The following is a 21,768-nucleotide window of genomic DNA, read 5'->3' as shown; positions in this document are numbered from 1 at the left end:
GCAGCTTGGTCTGACTCCCTTACCGATTGCCTTGTCCTCAGAAAGATAAATACTGAATATCTCCTTTCATTCATATAAATCAGAATTAAAGTTATATGTGTGTAGACATATGTGTGTAGTCGTGAAACTAGAAAAGGGATCATGAAGGGGAGAAAGATCTTAAAGAAGAGGGACAATGGAATTCCTGTTAAAGCAGAGGAGGGGACTTTGTGGGAAGCTGTCACCTGGAGAGGGCAGTGATGGAGGGCTGAGTTATAACTAAGTGTAATTCCTAACACAAATGACACTGCCATAGTGAAGCTTGTCACTTCATATGTTACCTTAAAACAAGTGACTTACTCTGAATTTTCAGTTTAAGGAGAAGATACACATTCTTTTCATTTGCATTCTGTCTTGATTGTTTCTGTGATCAACGCAAGCTCTTGGCTTCAGTGTTGACATCCCCTCCTTACTGTTCCAGGAACCAGTCATCCCAGCCTCCAACTCAAAAGACACCTGACACAGTTTTTTTGTTGTTGCTGTTTTTGTTTTTTTGTTTGTTTATTTGTTTTTGTTTTTAATAGGCATGCAAAGATTAAAGTAGTGAAATAAAAAATAAATGGCTCTACTTTGGGCAAAGAAAATCATCTTTATGAAGAAGAAATTTAAATGCTGGATCAAACATTTTAAAACACCTGGCCTTATGGGTGTGTTTTATAGGTGATTAAAGCCAGGCAAACTTGGTAGTAGGCAAATTTTTAACGAGTGATGGAGTATTGCTGGTATTATTTGAGGTAAAACACATTATGACTTCAGTTTTTGAGATCTACAATGATGTTAACTTGTGTTTTCACTTAAGTGTGGTAAGGTCCACATACTCCTCCATACCCGTATACATAGCATGGGCCCATCACTTCTGTAGTATCCGTAACTCAGCCTGAAAATACGAGTGCTGAGATTCTGAGTTTAATGTGCTCAGTGAGCCAGTGTTCTCTATCGCTATTTTTCCATCTATTTCTTCTTCACTGAATTCATACTAGAAATACTATTTTTTTTTTTTTAGAAAAGGTGGTTATTAAGAATGTTAGGTGTGAAATTCATGCTTCTGGGTTAGATCATGTCAAAAGGCACTGTGGCTGCATGTGACTGCTTCTCCTCTTCCTCTAGGTGTTGTCAGATAGCTTGAAGTAGGGAGCACCAGGAGGAGACAAGCAGGCTCTTCAGGGGCAGAGTTTCTTGCAGGAAGAGGGCAAGCCCAGAGCCTTACTTGAAGGAGGCCCTCACCACCCTGCCCTTGACCGGCTGAGGAGGGCGCCAATTCCCCACCAGAGGCACCGGAGGCTCATTCTCTGCGCTGGCGAATAGGCTGCGCAGCTTGGCCATCTGCAAGAGGAAGCAGACTGTTAGAAACCACAGGCTTTCTAACTGGGCCAGACAAACCACAAACCAGGCTCCAGGGATAGGACTGAGTTTGTAAGCCCCAGTTCATAGCATAGACCTTTTCTGACATTCAGAATTCCCTGCTCTCAGAATTACACCTTCCACACCAGGGCTCAGCATGAACTATATATACATAAAGGGGATGGGGATGTATCATATGCCTGAACGTAAGAAAAACTTCAATAGGCTCCCACAGTGTAATCAAGTCAAGTGTTTATGGAATTACATTTTAAAGGACTAGAAAGAAATTTAAAACGGGCTATATGTTAAACTGCGTACTTTTTTTTTTTCTTAAGGGATCAGAAAATGAGGAATTCTCATAAAAATATCGTGTCTTGGTAGTCGAGGTAGTTCAGTGTGTAAAGGTGCTATGGCCAAGCCTGACAACCTGAATTCGATGCTCAGAACCCACAAGGCTTCAAGCTGTCTTCTGAACATCAGAGTTAGATTGGCAATGTTAAAATATATTATGCTCCACTACTAAATTTTCTTTTAGTTTTCCCCCTTTAAATATTGTCATTTTACTTTTAAAATCTTTATACCAATTAACAAGACTGTTAAAGGTGAATCTTGATTTTCTTTTTTTAATGTTGGTTTATTCTTAGGTCCGCCCTGGAAGAAACACACAAGCTGCTTTCTTAAGCCAAGGAGTCAGGCTGGGAAACTGATTTTACTGTGAGACATCCTATTCCAGGCTGTGAGCCCTGTGGGGTTCACTTTAACCATGTTCTCCATGTCCACACCCATTTAGCTTTCCTGGAAGTCGTGTCTTGTAAGTATTGCCAGCACATTCTTTAGATAAATGGAAGTAAGGTAGGGGTGAAAAGACAAGTTAGGAACTCTTGGAAGTAGACAGGCTGGGCCCGGGATGAGAACTTTGTACTTGGTTGCCCTTGTGAAGAAATAAGTTTTGTTTCTGAGCCTCAAGTTCTTTTTTTGGAAAAAAATCTAGAGAAATGCAACATCCCGCAAAAGGTGTCTTGCTAAGTCATTTCTGCACCTTTCTCGTCCTCAGGCCTGAATTTGCTACCCCATCTCCTAGCCAGTCTTCACTCATACTAATGAAGGAAGTTCATGGGTTCAGGGTTCCACGGGCTCTTATGGGATTGTGTTGTCCGACTACCCTTAGGAAGCATCCTTGAACTGAACTGAACAAGCTGAATGTATTTCTAGAGGCCAGACTGTGAGACATCTTGAGGACTACACCACCAGTCTAGCTCTCAACATCTATTTCAGCTTTTGCGGTCTGCAGTCCCCAGTTGACACGCAGGGCTCTGCAGTTGGCCTCACCTGGTCTGAGCTCACAGTCATGGGCTCCTTGAGCAGCAGCCACACAATGCACTCCTCGCAGGGCGGCGTGGTGAAGGAGCCGTGGTAGGTCCAATAGTCCCGGCAAGCAGGGAACAGGCATGATGGGTCGAAGTGTGTAAAAGGAGCCTCCTTGCCCTGGAAGACACCAAGCAGGCTCTCTAAGCTGGCACGTGCGCCAAGCGCCCCCTAGAGGCCTCATCTATTCATTCACGAGAACTGATTTCAATAGCGAAAGGGAAAGCAGACATTTGAATAGGTTCAGGCCCTTCACTAATAAACCACAGATGAAAAGGAATCTGCTTGGTGTTCAAACTTTATCTGTCATAGTCAGTGCAATATGTTATGCCTTGTTTACACGATGGGTGGGACTGAGAGTCTGCCCTTTCTCCCAGAGAGACTCAGACTGGAGTAGAATTACTTCTTGGAAGTTTGATGTGACGACTTTCACTTTAGTACATGCCATGCTTAGAATACTTACTTCTAGTATTACACCTAAAAGCAGCTCCTTAGAACAACATCAAAGACAACTAAAATGTGTCTATTAGTTACAAGAGTTTACTGTTAATATTTAAAATATGTGGGGCTACCAGGAAAGGACAATACCAGGATCGAGAGTGTGACTGTGCCTGGCCTGAAGAGCCTCAGCAATCCTGTGCCCACCGTGATAGGAGAGGGGCAAGCAGACCCTGGGACCTCTCACTTTCTTCCTAGGGAAAGTACTGATCTGAGAGGCTGACTAACAATTGAAATAACAGCTGTGGCAGTGCTCTAAGGTCTCAGCACTAACAAATTTACTTTTGTATGCAACGGAGGGTATCAATCAGACAGTGACAGACTCTACCTGAAATTCAAAATGACAATTGATATTGTCTTAGGTTTGTAGAGCGAAAATGATTCACCCTTACCTTCGTCTTAATTTTGTCCAGGGCATCAAGAAGAATCTGGAACTCGCCTTTCTCCCGTCCTATCTGTAAGAAAATGACATCAAATGAGATATTTTCCCCTCTGCCATAATTGAAGATCATCTTAAATCTGATTTGACCCATCCACATGTAATCAGTATTTATGTCTTCCATATTCTCAGGTTAAGCCAAATATAACTTTATTCACCCTGAAAGATTGTAGAGTATATATTTTCTGATCTAAATTTGGATTTCAGCTCTCTGAAGTGCAAAACCACAAAATTACATGTTGTTCCTTGGCCCTCTGCAAAGTTCTTTAAAAGAGTAAAAGCCAGGGCACACTTTGTATCCACAGCCACACCCACACCCACTGTCTTTTTTTCTCACAGTCAGTGAATTCAGAACCTAGAACAAACTAGGTCACTTGGAATGAAAAAAGTCGGATTTTCACTGCGGGCTTAAAATTCAGATTGGGTTACCATGAAGTTCATGTGTTAATGACACTAAATCCACTTTAAACCAAGGTTGGCTGAACAACACACACATTGCTTCTGCCACCCTAGTCTGAGATCCTGTGGGTGGCGGCCTCCCTAAGCCAAGGAGAGGTCTAGCCAGGCGCCTGGCATCACAGACGTTCCCAGCACTGGCTTTCTGGTTTCCACTGTGATGGAAATAGAGTATTGGAGAAGGAAAATGGACACTGTCAGCCTTTGCTCTTGCCTTTGGAAGCTTTGCGTCGCCACCCTCACACATGCCTCAAACATAAGGAAGGACAGAACATGTGGTCTCCTAAACATTAGAAAAGGACTACATTCTGAACAAGAAAAAATTAGTGTCAGTATCTACTTCACCTTCAGGAAAATGCCAACCACAGCGATGCCATCAGGCTGCTTCAGAGCCTCTCCAAAGGTGTTATACTTTGGATTCCAGTGAACCAGGTGAAGCTGCAACCACCAAACACAGGTCGTGAGATAAATCCTTTGATATGGAAATGGGCACTATTATCCACAAGAGACCCAAAGGTGTGCAGTCTCAGGGTTGTTACCAAACATCTTCATGGAAGTTGATGAAATTCTAAATATTAATAAGCAATACTTTGGTGACATTTTAATAGTTCAAATAAAAAAAAATGTATGGAAGCTCCTGTCCCTGCTTAGACAGAGCTCCAGTGTCTGGCTTATCTTAATTTAGGATGTGAGCACAGCTTTAACAATCAAGTTGTCCATAGTGAGTTACTTACAATAGCAAGAAATAGTTCATAGCTGCTAAAATGTTATATTCAAGTTCAAAAAAATGTGTGATAATTCCATACACAAACATCGCACTCAAAGCCTTTTCTACATTTGGAAAAAATTAGCCTGGACTTTCTCTAGTGGTGGAGGAAAACTCTAACAGAAAGACGTCTCTAATGCTCTATCATTCTCTACCCTAGCTCTCTAGATTGGCTGTAGAGGAATGGCTATACCCTTCTAAATGTGCATGGCCCGGCCTGGTCAGCACTTGGAGTTTCTTTGAGTTTACTTAGCCACCAGCTAAGTGGCCAGGGATGCCCCGAGGGATCAGAAACAGTGTGTTGCCACAGCCACATTTCTGTCCTACCCCAATGCTAATCACCATCTGCCTTGGAAAAGACCAAAGCAGAAAAAATGAAATTTTGTTCACTTCTTGTCAATGCTATATAGACCTGGCTTCCTAAGGAAAACAGAGGAGACCTGTCTTATTCCATTTGCAAATTATTGCCTTAAATGAGATGCATAGGTGTATAAGCATACTTCCTTAAGCAAGCAGAAAGTAAGACTTGTTTGTAATTACAGGAAGCTGTTTTTTGAAGCACTACATATACTCATAAAAGTGGTATCTGAAGCTAGTTTGTACAAAGAACACCAGGCCCAGCCACTCTGCCTCTGTTATGTAACCCTCAAGTGTGTCAGCTGCCAATTTGTAACATTGTACATAAGGTTGTAGCGGGGATCAAAGGAGCTAATGCATACGGGTGCTTCCCATGAATTTGCTTCCTTGTTGCTCTGGTTCTATTCAAGTCTATGGTCCATTTCTCAGTGTAACCTGGGGAATACTCACGGAGGATGCTAATCCACTTGCCCACTTCTCTCTGACCTAGGATATTTGATGGCTTCACTATATGTTAAAGCTAAAACATCTTCAGTGAGAGGCTTGAAGCAGAAAGGGTTGTGTTTCTAACTTTCCCATGTTGACTGTTAGAGACCTAGAGTGAATGGGGCAGGTCCTCCTACCTCCGCAGCGTATTTTACTCCGTCCACAGTGTGCTCAGAGCCGTGGTCATCAGAGGACCCCCAGTGAAGATGGAATTGGCGAAGTCGGTAGGGTCCAGAGAGAGGACCACCCCTCAGCACTGCGAGTAAAACAACAAGGTCAAATGGTGAGTTCAGTTTGCCTCTGCAGAGCTCTGTCTGAAACAAGCATTCACGAAACAAGTCTCGAAACATTGTGGGTAAAAGATGTCACCATCTGGGAATATGGAGCCACTCCCACCGTGCTTGTAACTTTAAGTCAGAATATATCAAGGTAAGAATTTTCTTTTCTCTCTTATTTTTGCTTGCATGCCTTGTCATTTTAACACTCTAGAAAACAAATTAAAGCACCAGAGGAACTATGAGGGCCCTGAGAACAGATCAGCCGTACAGCACTGTCGGGAAGAGCCACGCATTTGACAGGACTTAGGTACCGTTTTGAGGTCATTCTCTCATTGTTGTGTGATCTCAGGCAAGACACTCAACTTCTCTGAACTGGTCTTTGAATCTCTGAGAAGGTGATAATAATTCCACACTCTGTGAGCCGCTGTGAGGATTAACTGAGATTTAAGCTCATCTCACAGTGCCCCTGTCGAGGACCATGGAGCAGGCAGGAATTCCTTTTTCAAGTCCCACTTTTAGTTGTGTTTTTCCTTAGATGACAAGTGAGAACCCTGATGCACATCTGCTTTAGACTGTGTCCACTCAAGTCAGATGGGACAAAAGTTCAGGAATTTCCCAGGAAGCTAGTCAAGGTGGACGGCTCTATATGATCATTCTTGGGAATTAGTTTGGGCTTGTACAGCACTTATCTTAATCTCTCATGTAATCTGGTCTCAATTCCTTCTGCCTAGAGAGTAATTTAAAGGTGCAGATATCTTCCCAAGGATGATGAAAACAGTACAGAAACTCTAAAATCAAGATAGAACAAGGTACGTCCAATGCAAATTGCATTGTAATGGCAGCTGTTTTAGAAAGGCTTGTCTTCTCTCAGTGACATAGGAAACCCCACAGTGCAGACTTAAGCAGTAATTTTAGGCTTGAACCAGCTTGATCATATGGAAGGGAAGTAGTTTGATTTTTTTTTTGTAGTTTCCTGTTCAATCACTGGAAATAGCAATGATTTGGATATGAGCCTAATTTATTTACTAATTACTATTAATTTATTAGTAATTATTAGCTTAGTTCATTGTTAATTGTTTATTATTAATCTATTACTTCTCTAATTATTAAATCTCTAACATTCAACAATTTTTCTTTTAAAAATGCTATTTCATGTGTTTTGGCTTGGTGAGTGATACTTTTATTTCGTTATTTTTCTTGTTATAGTTTGATTTTTGGTTTTTGTTCTAAATGACAATTCAGCTTTTAAGTCAAAGAAAAACTGGGAAAGAGTAACATGTAACAATAGCTCAGGAAGTAGTAAGTTTTTGCACTCCTCCTACCTTGGAAGGGAGGAGTTGTCTGTCACTCTATCATTATTTCTTATGACATCACCAGAATGGCCATTCTTGTTTAATCAACAAAGGATATTTTTAGTTTAATAAAGAATGTGGTTCTAGGAAATTGCATTAATTACTAAAGACTAATTCTCACTTAGATTTATTTGCAATGAAGTAATGCTTGTTTTGTTTTTGTTTTGTTTTTTCTTTTTTTCTTTTCTTTTCTTTTTTTTTTTTTTTTTTTTTTTTTTGGAGACAGAGTTTCACTCTATAGCCCAAGATGGCTTGGAACACATTAGGAACTCAAAGGTCGCTGCATATTTGTGGCAGTCCTCTTGCCCCTGACTCTTGAGTATTGGGATTGCAGGTATGAGCCACCAAGCCTTTCTGAAATTTCAAATTATCTCAAATTAGTATTCAAATATTCAAAGTATTTCAAATTAGTCTTATTTTATTTCACAGATCAGTTACTAATGTAGGTTAAAAAATAAAACCTCCCATGAATGTTTCAATTCCACACTAACATTGACCCAAGAAAAAGTGATCATATACATCCGAAACACTCACCACAAAGATACTTCCTGAAACCAGGCCACTTTAACTCACACAGTGACTCTGCCTTTTCACATTAATTAGCCTCCTTCCAGTCACCAGGAAAGAGAGGACCCATTTTATTTCTTTCATCATGATCGAACCTGTTCTCCATATCACCAGGAATCATAAAATCATTGTCTCTCGGTGGTCAGAAAGTCCATGTGGACTCTCTGTCCTCCCCTCGGGATCCATACTCTGTCTCTGGAGTGTTTTGCTAACCTTTAGCTTGGGCATATGGCCATTTTGCAGCAACGAGAGGGTGTGACATTCCTCTTCACTGTGTGAATATAGTTCTCCACAACTAAAGCCAAGTCTAAAGTCATCTCCATTTCAGGGATAAACTTCTCCTGCTTCCCATAATTCTGTTACTGTGTTACGAATTGCATCTTGCCATTAGATCCTGAACACACCCACATGACCCTGCTGAAGTGCTATACTTACTAGACCTGTCATAAGTATCGTCAAACACAACTCTGCAGGTCTTCCCATTGTTCAGGATGGTCTTAGCAGAGCCAGGATCATAAGATGCTGACCAGGGCTGCAGAGAGGGGTCGTGCTTGATGTCTTTAGTATGCAGTTCAATGGGTGACTGGTTGTCCCCTTTGGCAATTGGATAAAGTTCATGCCAGTGATCAGGACCTAGGAAGTAAATGAAAGTGAATTTATTCATTTACTAGTACAGCTCAAGGCCTCTATTTAGTGAACTGTGCCAGCAAAGTAGACAGAAGCCAAAGAGTGACTACAGAAAGGTCTCTGGTTCAGACTGAGCAACACAGCACTTTGATTTCAAACCTATTTAGAACCTTGCTTACCTATGCTCGAAGAGCATTCCAATCTCCACATTCCCTCCCCGGCTTGAGAACCATGTCGCCAGAAAAGCTTATCTTTGAAATGAATCACAGATTGATCATATATTTTTGGAATACTTTGCAGCTTGGAAGGGATATTTTCTTCTTTTTCCCAAGGCTGACTTTGTCAAAGCAAATATTGTTACCGGACCCCAAGCTCAAAGAGGCTCACTGGTCAGTTTCACAGAAAAAAATCAACTGGACCTGACTTCAGGCTGAGTGACTTCTCAGACACATCATCGGACCTTAAGCTAGTTATAGTGAGTATGTCTCTGAGCTTCAGGTTCCTCCGTGGAAAGGAAAACAATGAGTCATGTTAAAAAGAGCAGCAGCATGGAACACCAGAAAGTTCTCACTATATGCTAGTTCTTAACGATTCCTCCCTGCACACCTGTGCAATGCAGGCACACCCTGTTGTGTCCTAGCCCCACTCACCATTGTGGCTGGCGTAGCCCCACTCCTTAGCCATGGTCACCTTTCGGTGTTTCTCAGCGCTGGACAGCTCCTGCTCTTTCTTGCTCCTGTTGTCCGGCAAGGTCTCCAAGAGTCCCCTCTTTTATATAAATCTCCTGCAGTGTGCATGGCCTTATTAGGTCAGCGGTGAGGCAGGGGGCTAAACTGGATTGGGGTGGTACTCGGAAGGCCGGGGCAGGAGAAGCCAATGAATTACAAGAGCTGGACAGCTGTCCGGGTGAGAGGGTAGCAGGAGGGGGCAGGGAGGAGGCACGGAGGGGGAACGGAGGGGGACAGAGCCCCCCCTTTCTTGGCTCTCACAAGAGCCCTGGCTCCTTCCTCTGTTCACTTTGCAGGCTACCAAGCAGCTGAGCTTTCTAAGATCTCCCGCTTTGGCTGGTTCCCTCCAGTTTTCCTGCACTTGGGGGTCTGGAGGAGCAGCCGGCTCATGCTGCAGTCTTAAGGTGTTACTTAGCAACTAAAAGTTGCACCCGCGGCTCTTGCAGCCTCTCTCAGAAGACTTTTAACTCAGAATGGAGGACCTGTTGCGGTCTCTGGATGCTGGGGGTTCCTTTCCCCGCAGGAATCCGGTTAGGTTGGAAAGAACTCCTCTGATCCTCTGACTAGAGCGTGATTCTCCTCCGGAAAACCTGTAAAATTCTGGGAATAGAGATGAGGAGTCGTCTGGGACTGCCCGCTTTCCAGTCCCGGTATCCTTAAAGGGATGAGTCTGTAAGGTAGACCGCCTAGGCTTCACACCAGTCTAGCTTAGTTTGTCTAATACGACTCAGGAGCACAGCACTGGATCCCTGGCCAGGGAGGGACTCTGCACCCCAGCCTCAGTCAGCAGCAGTCTGGGACAGAGCCACAGAGCTTTGCTCTGTTCATCCCAGGGCACCAAGGATACCCGAAGCGTTGAAAGGATACAGTCAAAAATGACTACACTACATAAAAATTTCACTTTCTAAGACATAATTAGAGACAAAGAAAACAAGGAAAAGGTCTATGAAATCGGTTTGGGGGCCAGCTGGGCAGGGCGGGGCGGGGTGGGGAGCTCGTGTCTTTTCTCTCAGTTTTAATGTGTTTTGTAATACAATAAACCACATAAACAGAGACTAAAACTGGCATATCCCACTTATGCATGACAAAGGTATAATTAGAAATATCTGGTTATGGCTCACATGAAAGAAGCCGGTATAATAGATGTTTGCAATTCTATATATCTATTAGGAAAAAAAAATCTAGTTTGGGCAAGAATATCTTGAGACCAGAAAGATACACTTTCTCTTGGAAATGTCTTGAACAAGATCTCTGCAAGCATTTTCTTATAACTTTTACTTTTATAAAAATGACTTTTCCTTGTGGGTAAAAAAAGCTGAGGAGGAAATCTCTCATCATGGCAAAGAGAGCTCATCAGCTAGGTATGTGGAATGGCTGACCGCACTCAGAACCTGGACGCCGGCAGAGTCAGTCTCTAGGGTATTTTTGTGACCAGGGATCACTTGATCCACACAATAGCACTGTGGAATCAGGAACTCTCAGTTAGTTTGGAAGATCCAAGCAAACACAGAGAAACAAATACCCTTAGCTCTAAGGGTATATGCATACCTGGGTTTCTAGCTCACCGTGATGGCTGCTGCTGTATGTGAGATTAATAGAGATGCTTTAAAGTTACAGCCACATGACTATAGATGAGTAAGCTGTAGTCTCATTCCATGCTGTCAACTGTGACACAAACTCTGATCTGGATGATCAGGAGACTGATAGCTAAATTTTTTTTTTAATTTTTTATTTTATTTTATTTTATTTTTTATTTTTTTTTGATAGCTAAATCTTATAGTTACCAAGATTTATTTGTAACTGAGTATTGAGGTAAAAAAGACAATGAATTATAAATGCAATCTAGTGATTCATAATGCTACTATTGTTTATGCTTTAATCTTTTTAATGCTTTTTAAATGCTTTATCTGCCCCTTATCAATGTACATAGTGGGGCATATTTAAAAAGACACTAGGTAGAATTTACAACTAATTTGGATATAAGTTTGCAAACAGTACTTTGGATAAAATTAGTGAAAACTATAACTTAACATAATTCAGAATAACTGTGTAAATATAAGCCAGGAGCAGTGGCTTATGCCTTTAGTCCCAGCATCAGGAGTGAACAAGGCAATCATGTCTCTATGAGTTCCTGGCCAGCTTGGTCTACATAGTGAGTTCAAGAGCCGCCAAAGTTACATAATAAGGTCCTGTTGCAGAGAGAGAGAGAGAGAGAGAGAGAGAGAGAGAGAGAGAGAGAGAGAGAGAGAGAGGAAGAAAGAAAAGTAATTCTACCTCATTGAACTCATCTGCAAATAATTTTTTCAAAAAAACCTGATCAGCAAATTATCATATTCATGGTACTGAGTTACTGCAACTTAATTAACTATATATTTCAAAATTGCCTATCCTCAAAGAAAAGATACTTCCACATTGGGAATAAGACTTTTAGGCTTTAGGAGGTGGCTTGGATAGGAACAGTTAAGAGAATACAGGTAGGAGAAAACTAGGAGAAAAATAAAAGAGCTGTTAATAATGATCTCCTCCCATTCTCCCAGCAGAATCATGGGAAAGTTGACGCAGTGGGCAATTTTCTGGATTTGTCTCCCCAAATGAGTGTATGCAGAGAAAGAGATCTGGGGGAAGAAAGGAGAAAAGTAGGCAAAGGAGAGCCCTTGGCAAAGTCAGCTTGATCATATTGTTAAGCTGAATGTAAAATATTAAAAGTGATAAAAATTTATATTTGTATTGCCTTACTAAAAAAGAAAAACATGAACTAGGATTTGAAGTAGTTTTATAAATCAACTCAAATATTTTGTTTTAGAGCGTAAGTTTTTACTAACGTTTATTTTTATAGAATTTTTACAGAGTAAGTTCTAAGAGAGAAATGCAAAGAAAGGCAACAAAACTTAGAATTTTCATAAAGCTATCTGACTGTGGTGGACAGCCCTACTTTGGCTTTTCCACTCTTAAATGTCAGCTGAAGCTTGGCTAAGGATATGCTATAGAAAATGACAGGCTTGATTCCCGAGTCTGCTGCTAGTGACAGCTGAGGAATCTGGACCCAGCTTCTCTTTGGCCACTGTTCTTGGCAAGGCTGGAGGAGAGCTGCCTGAGTGCCTACCCTAGCTGGGATATGCCAGGATGATCACTTTACTTGAAAGTGGGAGCATGAGTCCCAGCATGAAATCCTTCCAGATCCATCAAGTAAGAGCTGGTCATCAAGGTCCATAATTCAAACTGGTTTCTTCCAAACCTAATTGGTTACTTTCATGGTATAAATATAGTATTTAAGTATACAGATACAGTATATTATATACGATATTATATATAGCATATACAATAGATATAGTACAATAAATTAAAGAATATTAAATGGAGGGAAATGATTGAATTTCATAGTTTGTTTTCTTAGGATCAAACACTTGTCATCAAGACTTGTTTCTAGTAACCTAATGATAATGTTTGTTTATAGAACTTAACAGGCAGAGTCTTGTTTTGTGTGTTTTTTGTTTGTTTGATTGTGACTTTTCAGAAGGATTTAAGCTGCTTGCCTAGCTTTTTGTTTGGTCTTAGGTACTTCCTATGGGAAATGGATGAAACAGTGCCTATTACAAGGTTCTGTTGATACTTACATGACAATATATAAGGCAGTTGACTGTGATGTGTTCTTACAAAACCAAGGTTATATTTTGTAGAGTGAAGAATATGTTTTGTAGAGCACAGTATGGCACGTGGGGGGGGGGCGTGATTCAGTGAGCCCATGCTGAGGCATCCTTCCCCCCACCAGGTACCAGCCATATGACCAGTCTAGTATAGAATGGAGTTTAGTTGGGGATATGGAAGGGAAGTTGAGAATGAAGTAGAGGCAGAGAAAGAGAGAGGACAGAGAAACACACACACACACACACACACACACACACACACACACACACACACACAGAGAGAGAGAGAGAGAGAGAGAGAGAGAGAGAGAGAGAGAGAGAGCAGACCAGTGAGAACACATGAAGAGAGAGGTAAGTAGGGGGAAAAGGAGAGGAGGGAAAAAGTTGTCAGAGGGAGAAGAGAGTTAGAGTCAGAGAGAGATGGAGAGGCCAAACAGTTTTTTGTTTGTGTATTTTTTTTATAGCAAGCTGGACCTACCTGGCTGTTGCTAGGTAACTGTTGGACAGAGTGTAGAAGAAATGCCAACAAACATAGCTTTGGATAGTAGAGTGAGTACTCAGCAAAATTAGTGTCTCTCCTTGCTCAGCACATTTAGCATCTCTCTGCAAAGTCATCTTGTAGGCCATAAACAGTGCCTTCCTGGCATGATACAAAGTGTAGGTGCTAACCCATAGACATCGTTACATTAAACATATGTCTTGAGTAAATAAAAGTTGATACTCACGCATTCACCCTTTCCTACAAACTGTCTTGTACTGCTTGGAGTAGTCATGCTTTTGGCCCTTTGCTCCACAGAATCAGAGCAAACCTTTCATCCACAGAGAGCCAATTATACACAAAATGCATTCATCCAACAGAGCTAAATGAAACTCCCAGCACTCCAATAATACCTAAAACTCATCTGAGGAGCTGTAAAAATATTCATGCTACTTGATGATCGGGATTTTTGTTTCCAGTGAAATTCATACCGCTAATGGAGTTTCGGGTATTTTCAAAGCATGCTCTTCATGCTCTTCATCCATCCTTCATTGCATCTATAGGCTTCCTTTACTCTTCCCATAAGGCATGTATTCTTCCTTGCTCTGTATCTTTTCACAGTTTCCTTTGGTTCAGCTGTTCCTTCACTTTTCTATACCTTATAGCTTAAAACGGTTTATATCAGGAATTATGTAGACTGTCCCATGTGCATAAAATTGACATGTTCTTGTCATGTATAAGATCAATGATGCCTTAGACTGGTCTTCTTTTGTTTCCAGCTTTCATTCTAACTCAAGGCTAAGGCACTTATTGACGTTGTAATGACTTATGCTTGGGGAGAAGAAACAACACTGTATCTACAGTCATGTAAAGTACTTTGCTTCCTGAGAAGAAAAATACATCAATGTCTTTTCTATAGGAACTAGAAGAATGTTATCTTGATTCCCCTGATGGTACTCTTTGTACACTTCACAATATAAAGCATTGTGACTCTCCGATGATTAGATGCCTTCTCAGAATCGCACTCACTCTTCTCTGCGTTCCTAACAGTAAACAGTGTAAGGCAATTACACTTAAAAATTAAAATGTTAAACGAATTTTTACTCTCATGTTATGAATTTAATTGAATATCTATTTAAAGAATTTAAGTATTAAAAGGTTGACTTTTAAATCATCAATGCCATTCTGTAAGACATTCCTGGGTGGGCCCCAAATCTAGAGCTGACATTCTAGAGGCTTAAGAAAAGACTTCTGCAAAGACTTGGCTCTGGACAGGCCCTAGGGAGGACAGAATCTGGGTAGAGGAGGACATGTGGCAATGATGAACAGTGCACACAAAACAGTTGTTTATGTGCTTGCCAGACTCACCACACACAGCCATCCTCCAGAGAACTAGTCGGTCCTATGAAACCTGACCCATTCTCAAGAGGCAGCCTTAGCCCATGCATAAGCACAGAGCCACAGGTCGAAGTCACCTTTTCCTAGTCCACACTTCCTAAGGTTGCACCACCCAGCCCTACCTCACCCAGGAGCAAGCTCCCAGCTCAGAAAGATTGGGGAGGCAAATGGCCTCAAAACACAACAGTATGTTGCAGACACTGGGATATTGGAGACTGAATTTCTTCACCTTCCATGTAACAGGGCACATAATCATCTTCACTGACCACTCTAAAGTGCTATTATTCATTTTTTCTAAAGCTTAGTAATCAACAATAACAGGACTTTTCACTTGGGACTTGCATCTTATTACTATTTTATCCTGTTTATCCAAATAAATAATGAAATTGAAGTCTATTCTTAAATGTTTTAAATGCTGAGTACTAATGTGAGAAACTTTAATATTGTAAGAATAAAAATAGTTTCTATAGAAATGTTATGCAAAATGTAAATGAAGAAAATACCTAATAAAAAAGAAATGTTATGCAATATATCTCTATTTTTCTTCTTCATTTTAAGAGAAATTTTTATTTTATGTTCCACAAAAAAGAAAGTAATTTTAATCGAACTACAACAAATGTTTTTAAAAAACTACCAATTATGTATTACTATTCCCTATACCTGTAATACAAAGTTATGGTTAATTATATTTCATTGACTTAAGAAAGTTATTTAGACATTTTAAAACTTTATATTGATTCTTAATAAATTTCACATTATGCACCTCCATCTCACTCATCTTCTCACCCCTTCATATCTGCCCTCCACTCTTGCAACCTCACCAAATAAAAACAAACAAATTAAAAAACAAAACAAAAATATTGCATTGTGGAAACTGCAGTGTGTCACAGTGTGTCCCACAGTATACCCTTTTGTTCACACATCTTTACTTGCAAATGTCCATTGCAAGTGAGTCATTGGTCTGATTTGAGGTCTCTGGCTTCTGTTACATCATCCTACTGGATCCTCACCAGGACTCCTCTCAGTTACCCTGCTGTTATCCTGTGTCAATGAGACCCTGCAGTTTTGTATCTGTAGAACCAGCCCCTTCACTCATCCCCACAGTACATAGGTAGGGTAGATGTTGAGGTACACCAACTTAGAGCTGTGAGTCTGGGTCTGGGTGGTAGCTGAGGTGGTCAGCCCTTCAGCTCTCCTGCCCGAGAGGCTACCAGGGCTAGCTCTACTTTGCTGTAAGCAAGTTAGGGTCTACTCAGCCCAGGTGCTGCAGTCAGTGAGAAGTGGCCAGGTCTCACGGTCCACTGGCCAGCCCTCCTGCCTGCTGCAAGTAGTGAGGGTGAGCAGTAAGGAAGCAAAGGGCGTCTCTCTCTCTCTTGGCCACAACAGATGAGGGGAAGGCTAGCTCTCCAGCCAAAGATAAGGGGTGGGGACAGCTCAGCACAATGCTTAGATATCAACAAGGCCTTAGACAGTAGCCTAGATCAGGGAAATCTCCATAGCCTTTGATCATAACTCGGGTCATCAGCATCAACACAGACTCCGGCAGGTCCACAGACACAGACGTGGCTCTTGGTGGCAGCCTAGGCCCAACATCACCATGGCCTTGGGTGGTTGTGCAGGCTCCTCATGCCTGCTTTGTAGTCACTGAGTCTCCATTTTCACCTTTCCCCACAGTGTATGAATTCCTCAGCTTCATTTTCTTTCCCATGTCTCCACCATAAATGTACCCACAGAAGGCACTTGGGTGATTTCTTCCAGGTCTATCTGACTAGAGTGAGCATTTGAGTGTTTTCCTTCCAGCCACTCTGAGCCACGGGCTATTTGGACATTTTAAATTTTACATAGATACAAAAAGAAGCATATTTTTTGGAAAAAAATCATATACGTTATTTGTATAAATAACTTTGTTATTTTGTTTTATTCTGTTTACTCTCCTCCAAACCTATAATGTTTTTGAGAAATTAATTTCTGTGATATAATATTAACAATGGCTATAAATTATAGGCAATTGAAATCTTTACAGATTAGCATATGATTTGATATTTAAATAACTAAACAAATATGAAGTCTTTAAGTGAATTTCCTCAAGCCAGACACTTATTTGTTAAAAATTACCACTGTAAAGAAAATGCAACTGTGGCACATAATGGGGTTAAGCTATGTAGTCACCAAGATACCTGTAGCATATACTTAAGTATACAAAACACATAACAGGGACCAAGAGGATCTGCTATGAGAGCAACCAGCATCACTACCATTAAGTATTCAGATTATCTGAGCTGTCCAGTTCACCACAGTACAATGGTACAGTATCATTTTCTTGTGACCTTGAAAAACACTATGCCACATGAATATTTACTAACATGAATTCCTGCAAGACAAAAAGTATCCAAATAGGTCTCTATGAATGGCAATATCTAAAACATGTGTTTTGTTACATCTAGAATAAACATTTTCTTGGAGACAATACAATGTGGGACTAAAATTTGTGATCTTTACAATAATAGTTCCATATCTGAATTAGCTGTACTAGAATGTGTTTTATTAGTTAGTTAGTTTATTTTTTTTTATATTTTCACATATCAGAAGTATTGAGAATTATGAGGACTTTAAGGAATTTAAAGTTGACACTAATTTATTTTTCCTTAAACCAATTTATTTTAACCTTGAGATCTAATAGAAGTTGACAGAAACAAAAGCTGGTTTTTATAATTTCATAAAGCTGACTTATCAGAATGCCCTATTGATAAAGGAGCAGAACTGAATGAGAAGTACTTGTGTGGCATGCAAAAGTGAGTTGCAGTTCTTAGGATAGACAGGCAGGCCTAATGAGGCTCAGAAAAGCAAACACACTCCGTCACATTCCATAGGCTAGAGCACCTAATTACTGTTAGGTAATATTTATAAATGACAGTTGGAAAGCATGCCCACAGTTGAGAGCCAAGAAAGTATCAGTCAGACAAACTGAACCTGTAGGATACAGTAGGTGGGTTTGAAGTGGAGGGGGAGACCCTGCTGCAGAGATCAGAGTGTCCTGTGCTGGCTTGAAACAGCTCTGTCCTGCTGCTTCCCTCCATTAGTCCCTCATTAAATGCTGAGGTTCTGTTGATATTAACCTTAAGGACAGTTTATCCCACTGGACTCTCTGAGAGCTTCAGTCCTCAAGAGTGATAATTCTGATCAAATCAAAGGTTTCTAGTTTCACATAATAATCATTTGTTAGTGACCTTAAAGACGTCCTTCTTTTCAGAAAGTACCAGGTACAAAAATCAAACAATTCACAAAGAAAGTTCTACTCTGATGAGATGGATGAACCTGGCTTGCTCTGCGGGCAGAAGTTCACATAAGAATTCCTTGCTCACAGCCAGGCTGATGCACAAGGCATTTCCAAGATAAACAGGGCTAGACTCCCTCTTTGGCAGCCATTGTATTCAGACTCACAGCACCTTTCTAGCCTGTGCTGTCTTTCACACAAGGATCAGAAGTGAGGCTGAGAGGCACAGCTGGTCACATCTTTCATCTTTGGCTTAAGTCAAAGACTTGCCACCTTGATATCTGACTGAGGATGAGTGATGGTCATTGTTGACTAGGACTCAGGACTCTGCAACCAGTAACACTGCCTGCGTACACAGTGATGAGAGAAAGAAATAGCCACCTGGCCATTTTCCCCAGACACAAATAAAAATTGGCACAATCTCAAAACTGAATTTAAAAAAGTATGTCTGATTCAAGTACACTCTTCATGTTTTCCCACTGTTGAAATGGTAGTACCCAAGTCTTTTGGACTTTTCAGGTCTTTTATAGAAGGAAAGAAAAGAGTATCTCTCTTTAATTATCCTAGAGGATAAACATAAATAGCCTTTGATAGAGGAGTGGAAAATGAATGGTTGAAATGGGGAGATGGCTCAGCAGTTAAGAGCACTGACTGCTTTTCCAGAGGTCTTGAGTTCAAGTCCCAGCAACCACACGGTGGCTCACAGCCATCTGTCATGGGATCTGACTCCCTCTTCTGGTGTGTCTGAAGACAGCTACAGTGTACTCATATACATAAAATAAATAAATCTTTAAAAGGAAAGAAAGGAATGGTTGTACATATGCATATGTATGAGCAAAAGCACACATATACGGGGGGGGGGAGAGAGAGAGAGAGAGAGAGAGAGAGAGAGAGAGAGAGAGAGATTATGAAGCCTTTACAAAAAAAGAAAATCTTACCATTTTCAGCCACACTGAGTGGAGTCAGATTGTAACTGTGTTAAGCCAAATAAGTAAGAAATAAAAACAGGCAAACTATATATTCCACTTATATTAGGAAGTCCCAATATCTAAACCAACAGAAGTAGAGAACTGCTGAATGGAAGAAATATGGGATGTTGCTGGTCAAATGGTACAAAAAAAGTAACCATGTAGAAATGTTATGCTGTGGTTATCAATAGCCTGCAAAGTCTGGCCTGTAGGCAAGTCTCTGGGAGGCCCCAACTCAGTGGGGCAATTCCACTCTTGGGTAGGTAGTTCAGGGTTATATAAGTATGTAACATGATAAGTTGTATCCTTGTAATATACACAATTTTCATATGTCAACAAGATATATATTATCAATAGAGAATTTAAGAAACAAAATCAAATCTATTAAAAAATAAATTCAAAGATTAGTTTTAAAATGTCTCTTAAAAGTGGATTAGTCCGAGAGGTCCTTGGAGACTAAGGATGCGCTTCCTTCCCTTTGACTTCTGGGTAGTGTGTGTTACTACTTTTGTCTTCAAGATAAAATTTAACTTTAGGGCTATTTATAACAATGTTTGATGATATTAAAAACAATGACTTCAGGAAATTCACAGGCAAATGGATGGAACTTGAAAACATCAACCTGAGTGAGGAGACTCAGTCACAAAAGAACACACAAGGTATGTACTCACTGATAAGTGGATATTAGCCATCCCAACAGTCACCAAACTGGACATTATTGTGGATGCCAGAAAGTGCTTGCTGATGGAAACCTGATATGACTGTCTCCTGAGATGGTCTGCCAGAGCCGGACAAATACAGGGCCAGATACAAATATACCACTGCCCAGCTCAAATATTAAGAAGAAACACGACCATTTTTTTTTCAAATTCTAGGGTTTGTGCTTTTTTTAAAAGGTTTATTTATTTATAACTGGCTTAAATATTAAGGAGAAACATGGGCATTTAAAAAAACGGTTTATTTATTTATATGTAGGTACACTGTAGCTGTCATCAGACACATCAGAGGAGGGCATCAGATACTATTACAGATGGTTGTGAGCCACCACGTGGTTGCTGGAAATTGAACTCAGGACCTCTGGAAGAACAGTCAGTGTTCTTAACCGCTGAGCCATCTCTCCAGCACAAACAAGTCTTTTTCTTTTTAATGTACTTATTTCTTTTTATGTATATGAGTACACCATTGCTCTCTTTAGACACATCAGGAGAGGGCATCAGATCCCATTACAGATGGTTGTGAGCCACAATGTGGTAGCTGGGAATTGAACTCAGGACCTCTGGAAGAGCAGTTGGTGCTCTCTCCAGCCCAGAGTATGGGGTCCGCGATGGAGGAGTTGGAGAAGGGACTGAAGGAGGTGAGGGGTTTTATAGCCCCATGGAGGGAGCAACAGTGTCAACCAGCCAGACCCCCTGGAGCTCCCAGGGACTGGACCTCCAACCAAAGAGTACACATGGAGGGCCCCGTATGTGGCAGAGGATGGCCTTGTTGGACATCAGTGGGAGGAGAGGCTCTTGGGCTGAGGGTGTTCGATGCCCCTGTGTAGGGGAATGCCAGGGGTGGGAAGACTGGAGTGAATAGGTGGGTGGGGGAGCACCCTCATAGAGGCAGAAAGGGGAAGGGATAGGGGGTTTCTGAAGAGAAGACCTGGAAAGAGGAAAAGATTTGAAATGTAATAAAGAAAATATCCAATAAAAAATGTTGGATGAGCTTAAAAGAGCCTTTATAAAAAAACATGAAATATGTAAGTGTTCATCATGAGGGTGTGGATAAGAGCAGTGTATGCTCAAGAAATGTCACTGAATATACATACTATGAGCATCATATGTTAAGATAAAAAGGGGTCTCATAACACACAAAAATATAAACATCTGTAGTAGTATGAATAAGAGTGCCCCCTATAGGTTCGTATATTTTAACACTTGGTCATTAGGGAGTGGGGATATTTAGCAGGGATTAGGGCATATATAGCCTTGTTGGAGAAATTGTATCACTGGGGGTGCATTTTGGGAGGTTTCAAAATCTCAAAGCTGACCAGTGTTTTTCTTTTCCTTCTGCCTGTATGTACAGATGGAGAATTCTCAAGCTATAAGTTCAGCACCATGTCTGCTTCCGTGCAGGCAGGCTTTCAGTCATGATCACCATGGACTAAAACTCTGAAACTGTAAGCAAGCCACAGTTAAATGCTTTCCTTTATAGGTATGGCCTTGGTTCTGGTGCCTCTTCACAGCGATAGAACACTGGCTAATTGAAATATATGAAAAGATAATACATGTAACATACTTGGAATTTTAATAGACATTCAGTAATTACTAGCTAATAAAAAAAGAACCATAAAGTAGATACAATTATGCTCTGATTAACCAGCTACTAGTCAAATGAAGGCTTCATAGAGAAGAATCCAGCTTTTGTTCAGAACCACATAGTGTGTATGTTGTTTACTGTCAGATAGTCATTTGACATACAAACAACCAGGAATGGGAGGAGCACAGGAGGAAAAGGTGGAGCAAGAGCCTGAGCTTCTCAGGCACAGATGAGTCCCAGGGGAGCTGGAATTGTCTCTCAAACTAGAGAAAAGAAATCACTCTGTCCAGGACTTTGATGAAAGACTGAAATATGCTGAAAATCTCTGGGTACTGTGTAGAACTAGAGTAGGGTCTCTAGAATAACACGTATTTAGGTGAAGCAACTCAGATATTAACTGCATGTA

At 40.9% G+C, this 21,768-nt stretch overlaps 1 protein-coding gene across 1 annotated transcript; it reads right to left on the bottom strand.

The window, feature by feature from the left end:
- Positions 1-535: 535 nt before the first annotated feature.
- Positions 536-9,389, bottom strand: Ca3 (carbonic anhydrase 3). The gene is made up of 7 exons (XM_021158334.2): positions 9,222-9,389; positions 8,380-8,577; positions 5,885-6,003; positions 4,484-4,576; positions 3,636-3,698; positions 2,710-2,865; positions 536-1,362 (listed from the first exon to the last, which is right to left on the bottom strand). The coding sequence occupies exons 1-7, from the start codon at positions 9,253-9,255 to the stop codon at positions 1,243-1,245; spliced, it is 783 nt and encodes a 260-aa protein (XP_021013993.1). The 5' UTR covers positions 9,256-9,389; the 3' UTR covers positions 536-1,242.
- Positions 9,390-21,768: the final 12,379 nt, after the last annotated feature.

Source organism: Mus caroli, chromosome 3 (genome assembly GCF_900094665.2).
Source record: "Mus caroli chromosome 3, CAROLI_EIJ_v1.1, whole genome shotgun sequence".
Classification (NCBI taxonomy): domain Eukaryota; kingdom Metazoa; phylum Chordata; class Mammalia; order Rodentia; family Muridae; genus Mus; species Mus caroli.
This window is presented reverse-complemented; position numbering and strand designations above follow the sequence as displayed.

Excerpts from the sequence above, each read along its gene's own strand:
- Ca3 (XM_021158334.2), bottom strand. The coding sequence starts at position 9,255 with ATGGCTAAGGAGTGGGGCTACGCCAGCCACAATG. Across the intron at positions 4,577-5,884 it reads GAGTAAAATACGCTGCGGAG|CTTCACCTGGTTCACTGGAA; the intron begins GTAGGAGGACCT and ends TGGTGGTTGCAG. Across the intron at positions 3,699-4,483 it reads TGGTTGGCATTTTCCTGAAG|ATAGGACGGGAGAAAGGCGA; the intron begins GTGAAGTAGATA and ends ATTTTCTTACAG.